Genomic DNA, 6,496 nt, shown 5'->3' with positions numbered 1-6,496 from the left:
CCCAAACGGCTCCCTACTCTCTAGATAGTGCACTAAAAAGGTCATGAAATAATGAACCCACTAGGGAACTATATGTACAATAACGAACGAATTGGAACACAAGCAAGAAAACTTAGAACGCCAAATGGGGCATTTGAGAACGTTGAAAGAGAGAACGGCGCAATAAAATGCATTTTTACAGCAGAAGCAGAAATATTGGTTGGATTCCTGTTTTAACATTGTAATTTTTGGCGATACTTACTGAGATTTATTTATGTTCTGTACTATTGGTCTAATTCTTCCATGTATTGCTTTGCCAGAAAAACAGTTCCCAATTCTTCCTTCTTGTACAGTCTTTTTTTCCTTCTGACAATTATGTAAGCTCCCTTCTCAGCATGCACTTTCACTCCATTGACTCTATCATAAGACATGGTAAAGAAAATGTCAGATAAAAAAAGTTATATACACAAGTGGGGGGCAACAAGTAACATTGACTTAGTTTCATGTAATTAAATAAGATGATTATTATTAGATTATAAGATTATAATTATGATGTGTTTTCTTTAAGCGATAACTGAATACTGATTTTTTTATGAAACTGAATGTGTCTTTGAAAGAAGACAGAGAGAGAATGATTGCAGCAAATAAATGTGTGTTATCGGCACTACTTTTCCCTCTGCTTCTCAAAAAGAACATGAGATGGAGTGAATACCTGAAAATGGATGATCAAATGGAGTTATTTCACTCCACTCAACAGTGAGTTTTTATGAATTTCAAATTAAAATGTTTAATGTTCACATTTACTGATTTTCACCAAAGACCCCCACTTTTTACATCCACAAAATGCTTTTTAAAGTACTGGTTTTTAACCCCGAAGATGACATTATTATTTTTTTTTAATAAGGAGTGGCCTTATTAACATACCGAGGCCACACATTACTATATTGAGGCCACAAATTACTATATTGAGGCCACGAGTTAAATCTCTCACAACTCGTGGCCTTAATATAGTAATTTCTTTTATGTTTTGGAAATAAAAGATTCACATATCAACCTGAATTTCTTTGTTAAACATTAACAGAGGAAAAAAGAAAAGACAAAAAAACCCCAAAATCATATATTAATTCGTGGCCACGTCTTATTAAAAATAATCCCCATGTCTTATTAAAAATAATCCCCATTTCACCTTAAGGGCTCTATAGGTTTCGGAATATTAGCCTTGGTATTACTCGGTAGCAGATCGAAAAGTAAATAAACTCGGTAGGTTATCTGTCACGCTCATCACTACCTTTCACCTTTCACCACTGACCTGCATCTCTGAAGCGGTAGGTTGTATTTTCGCATTCGCGTATCAGCGCTATGTTTGTACCTACCCGCTTTCCGTCACAAGCTTTTACGTGGCACTAGCAGTAAAGCCCGTCGTTCAACTTAAACCAGCCTTGACGAAAATCGTCGCCTCCGCAGTTCGCTCTTCATGGTGGTGGTGACGCCGGCGCTTGGAGGATGTTTACATGCTCGGAGATTGTCCTTCTCCTCGCCGTCATGGTGGCCACGGCGTCCGGCTACTTCGTTAGCATAGACGCGCACGCCGAGGAGTGCTTCTTCGAGCGCGTGAACTCGGGCACCAAGATGGGCCTCATGTTCGAGGTGGCCGAGGGAGGCTTCCTGGACATCGACGTGGAGGTGAGGGTTCTGAATTTCACATGCAAAAAATGTCGACTAGCTGGCTTAACCTGCCGCCTGCCAGCTCTGAAAGTGGGAAAGCGGGAGCAGCTAGTTTAAAACATAAAAAGACGTTCAGTTATGGCCCCACAGCAGCGGTGCTCACTGGTTAAATATAGCCAAATAAAACTAAAACAAACATCATAATAGCTTTAGCAGACGTGCTGATGCCATTCCTGTTCTGATGCTGTATTATTTTATCCTAATCTTTTGTATGTCACTTTGTCAAAACAACCAGTTATTTTCTGTGCTTTCTGATGTTTCTCTACCTTTCATACTTTTTCCTCATTTCACATTGTGTATGTGTCAACAGCTTATTTTGCAACTACTACTGAGTAGCAAAGCGGATACAGCAGTTTACACAAAACAGAACAGAGATGGATAGAAGTTACATTCACTCTGTTGCGTCTACCTAAATAGAATAGGGACGGATTTTAACTTTTCAGACATACAAAACATTTGCATACTCAAGTATATTTGTGGGGTATCCGACTGACATGCAGTATTCCGCCAACCTGCTGGTCTTTACATCTGTCTGTTAATAAAGGTATTCTGCCTAATTCATTTTAAATCTCTTGCAGATAACAGGGCCAGATGGAAAGCAAATTTATAAAGGAGACCGTGAGTCCAGTGGCAAGTACTCTGTTGCCGCCCATATGGATGGAACCTATAAGTTTTGCTTCAGCAACAAGATGTCCACCATGACCCCCAAAATCGTGATGTTTACCATCGACATCGGCGAAGCTCCTAAGGATCAAGACATGGAGACGGAAGGTGAGTTTGTTCTTTTGTAGTTGAAGTGAAAGGGCGTGGGTGCACTGTTTCATCCTCTTGTTCCATATGGTCAAAATATAGGGTTAGTGAGCTGGGCTAGTTTTCATTCAGAACTCTATTTATTTAAAGGGCTAATGCATTTTTCTTGTATTTCAGTGTTTTTTTTTTTTCAAGGTTGTGTATGACATTTGTGTGGGTTTGTGTCAAAACTCCCTTTATTCCAGGCTGTTCTTCATACTATGCCTTTAAGACTGATATATGTAAATACAACAGAGCTGATTGGCTGCCTTGTATTGTGCCTCATTCAAAAAGCAATCTGGTATGAAACACTCCTTATAACTTCAGTGTGAAAGGGTAAGGCTAAACTGTTGTGTGCTGAATAGGTGGTTGTATGACATCACAAAAAACATTAATTGAAAATGGGCTGTTTTTGCAGCTTAGTTTATATATGGGCTAAGCAGTCATCTGTACATTTTGAAGCTTCAGCAATGTTTACATGCTACATCACACTTTTTTTATATATAAATATGAAAAATGATGTTTTCTATGGTCTGGGCCCTTTCAACTAGTTAGGTAGTTTTCATATATAAATGTCATCTCCTTACATTGCTGTTTATAAAGGTTTTTAAAAAAAACCATTGTAGGTGGGTTATTAAAGCGCTTTGTGATTGAAATGTGCTGCTTCTTCTTTGTTTTTGTTATCGTTATTATTATTATTATTATTATTGTTATTATTATTACCACACAAGGAAATATAATATTTATTTTTCATTATGAAGTTTAGTTAACCTTATTTTCTTTGCCATAACTGTAACTTCCTCCCCTTTTTAGGCGGTGGTGACAGCTGGGATGGTAGGAGCAGGCAGCATAAAGAAGCTTTTAACACATGTAAAGATTAGCTTAAAGGGAAATTCCACTGATTTTGCAAAATTTCTGCATGGCTTTTAAAGTGATCTGATGTGAAATGGCTTCATTCTTGATAAACTCACAGTGGTAGTGGTGGGAACCAGACGTCCAAAGTGCCTCTGAAAACGTAACTATTACGTGCAATAGTTACAAATACGCTACCTGATGTAAGAAATTGTTTCAAGATTATTTTGAGGTTTTGGCTTAAAACGTAATTAAAAACATTATGTGCTGGACAGAGAGAAGCAAGATTTTGTAAGGCAAAATAGCCGTAGAGAGTTATCATCATGGTACCGTTATCAACATTACAAGATCACCACTGTAAAAAAATTTGTCATTAAGTTTTTCTCTACAGTACACCATCTTGCATCCAACCACACTGAATGACTTTGTCTATATCTCAATGATTGAATTATGCTGAAAGTTAGAAAAATCAGTGTAATTCCCCTTTAACTTTTAAATTGTGCCATGGTTCGGTTTGTATTTGTTAATGACAGCAGTGTTGCCTGTTGCATTGCGTTGAGAAAAACAGTATCTAACAGCAGCACAGTGCAGAGAAAGCACTTATAGGTTTGGAATTATGTACCTGATCAGTGTGCTCAGCGTGATGGCTGGCAAGAGTTTTATGCATGTTGTTAATACCACGCAAAATAATAACACAAGTGTGAACAAATGCACCTTATATTGGTGGTGAACTGTTAACGCCTCTCTTGCATGCATAACTTAAATTTGCAAAAGCTGATTTTGAACTATTAGCTTAGTTGATGGTATAAAACCATGGTCCACTTTCATGCATTACCTTTTTGATAAGTTTTACTTGCACTTTGCATATTCCATGTATTGTCTAATTACTTAAATGAATTCTTTCTCCTTCAGCTCACCAGAACAAGCTGGAAGAGATGATCAATGAATTGGCGGTAGCAATGACAGCTGTGAAGCACGAGCAGGAGTACATGGAGGTCCGGGAAAGAATACACAGAGCGAGTAAGACTATTATCTTAACTGACTTACAAAAGCACATGCTTATAATCTCACATTGTGTACCGTTTTAAAGACTGCATGTATCACACATATTATGGGCATTTGATTTAAAATAAGTTATTAAATTTGACTTTCTCAGGGAATCTGCAGTGATTAGTTGGCAGTTAAATTCTACTACTGGTCTCTTACAGTAAGAAGCAGGCTCTGATAAACACTCCTGTTTACTTGCAATGTTTTTAATAATTTTAAAGGCATCCTTGTTTGTTTCTGCAGTAAAGTATTTTGAAGTCTCTAAAATGCAATGCATGGTTTGTTATTGTCCAGTCAAGTGCATTTTCATTATTTGGCCTAGTGATGCACTGAAAAAAAAAAATCTTGGCCAAAACCAAACCTGCTGTTGCTCAAATTGTTTAAATATGTTTGCACTGACCAGCACAGAAGAGCAAAGAGAACAATTAGTGTTTTTATTGGATATTTATTATTTTCATTACCATTTAAATTCTTTGTAAAATGTTAGAATTTGTCTTCCTTTTTCCTGTTTAACCTCAGTTTAGTCAAAATTTTCATTGCTTTTTTTTTGCTTCTGAAAGTGTCATTTTTGATAATTTCTAGCTGAACATTTTTGGTGCCAAAATTTTGGTGTATCCTTAGTTTGGCCTCTTTGTAACTTTGATTACTCAATTGATAGATTACTCTATTTGTAATAACGTTTATAGATGCATGCAAAAGTTTGAAAACCCTGGTCAAATTACATGTTTTGGTTGATTTTCTAAGTGAGAATAAGACTCTTTAAGTGAAAATGTGCTTGTCTACAAAAATTTTAGTGCAAAATTTCTATGTATTTGCTGAGTTTAACATTATGGGACAAAAAACATAAAATATAAAATGTGCCAAAACCTTTGCACAGTGTCACATTTTATGTTTTTTTTTTCCCCTCCATGTGACCTTCCAGCAAATAAACAATAATCCTGCATTAAAATGTGCAGAAGTGTGTTCTCTGTAGAGGATGTGTTAACTTCTTTTTACTTAGAAAATCTGACTGGTGAGCTCAAAACTCATACTGCAAATATCAACAGAACTGCATGGGATGTATTACTTTTAATGTTTTTTGGCTTTGCAAAGATTGAAGACTGAAGTTTTCTGTACAAGTTACATTCTGCTTGTCTCTCTCTTCTAGTCAATGACAACACTAACAGCAGGGTGGTGCTCTGGTCTTTCTTCGAAGCATTGGTGCTTGTTGCCATGACCCTGGGACAGATTTACTACCTGAAGAGATTTTTCGAAGTACGGAGAGTCGTGTAAAATATGCTTCCTTTTGCTCCTCCTTCAAGCCAGCCATTTACTACTTTAAAGATTGGATATCCAGCCTCATCACACTACAGAAGAGCCCTCATTTCCACTCATGCATTTTCTACCTTTGTCTTTATACTTCTCTAGATGTTTCCATATATTTGGTTTGGGAAGCGATGGCCTTTCAGACAGATCTTTTGGGTTCACTTTTAATTTCTTTTAAGCCCTGATTCTTTCTATGTAAACATTTTATAACTTTGTGTTTATCTGACAGAATCAACACGATTAAAATATTAGTTGCGTAGTAAAGATATTGTATTGGCTGTTATTCTGAGAATGTAAAGAGGGTTTACATCATGTAAGATGTAAATTTCATATGATTTTGAAGGTGAAAAATAGTTCAGTCACTGATTTGAAATGAAAAATGAAGTGTGCATTGAACGGTCTGGCTGTTGACTATCAATGCAATGTCTGTGGTCACTGTTTCTTTTGCTTTTTCCTTTTTGAGTGCAATCCCCAAACTTTCATGGCACATAACTAAAGCATTTTCAGCAAGCCTCCATTTATGTATTAAAACAGCTTCAGTATATTTTCAGACATGTAGCTGGGATATCCATTTTGTCAGTTTGTTCATTTTTGTTAAATAGAACTGGGGAGTAATTTATGTACTTTTGTACTATTTTATGTCTGTATGGACATGACTTCTTGCGTGTATGTGCTATACAGAGAGAAATCTGGCAAAGACTACTGCACAGTTGATGGTAAAAACTGTAGAAAATGTAAAGTAGAATGCTCATATGTCAAATATGAACCTGGTTTAATAAAACACATTCTTTAAAACGTT

At 36.5% G+C, this 6,496-nt stretch overlaps 1 protein-coding gene across 2 annotated transcripts; it reads left to right on the top strand.

Moving 5' to 3' along the window:
* The first annotated feature begins 1,318 nt into the window (after positions 1-1,318).
* tmed2 (transmembrane p24 trafficking protein 2) lies at positions 1,319-6,496 on the top strand. 2 transcript variants are annotated; one of them, XM_036595101.1, is made up of 5 exons: positions 1,319-1,662; positions 2,283-2,475; positions 3,307-3,327; positions 4,258-4,365; positions 5,540-6,496. In XM_036595101.1, exons 1-5 carry the CDS (start codon positions 1,483-1,485, stop codon positions 5,662-5,664), a joined length of 627 nt encoding a protein of 208 aa, XP_036450994.1. In that variant the 5' UTR covers positions 1,319-1,482; the 3' UTR covers positions 5,665-6,496. The 2 variants fall into 2 exon arrangements, with proteins under 2 accessions (XP_036450994.1, XP_036450995.1); XM_036595102.1 differs by lacking the exon at positions 3,307-3,327 and having other exon boundaries at positions 1,326-1,662.

This window comes from Colossoma macropomum, unplaced genomic scaffold (assembly GCF_904425465.1).
Source record: "Colossoma macropomum unplaced genomic scaffold, Colossoma_macropomum, whole genome shotgun sequence".
NCBI classification, from domain to species: domain Eukaryota; kingdom Metazoa; phylum Chordata; class Actinopteri; order Characiformes; family Serrasalmidae; genus Colossoma; species Colossoma macropomum.
The sequence above is the reverse complement of the archived record's forward strand: the minus strand, read 5'-3'. Positions and strand labels throughout refer to the sequence as shown.

What these genes read in the sequence shown, in the direction of transcription:
- tmed2 (XM_036595101.1), top strand. Translation starts at nt 1,483, where the DNA reads ATGTTTACATGCTCGGAGATTGTCCTTCTCCTCGCCGTCATGGTGGCC. An exon ending in TCAAGACATGGAGACGGAAG is followed by an intron (nt 2,476 to 3,306) that starts GTGAGTTTGTTC and finishes TCCCCTTTTTAG; the next exon opens with GCGGTGGTGACAGCTGGGAT. An exon ending in CGGTGGTGACAGCTGGGATG is followed by an intron (nt 3,328 to 4,257) that starts GTAGGAGCAGGC and finishes TTTCTCCTTCAG; the next exon opens with CTCACCAGAACAAGCTGGAA.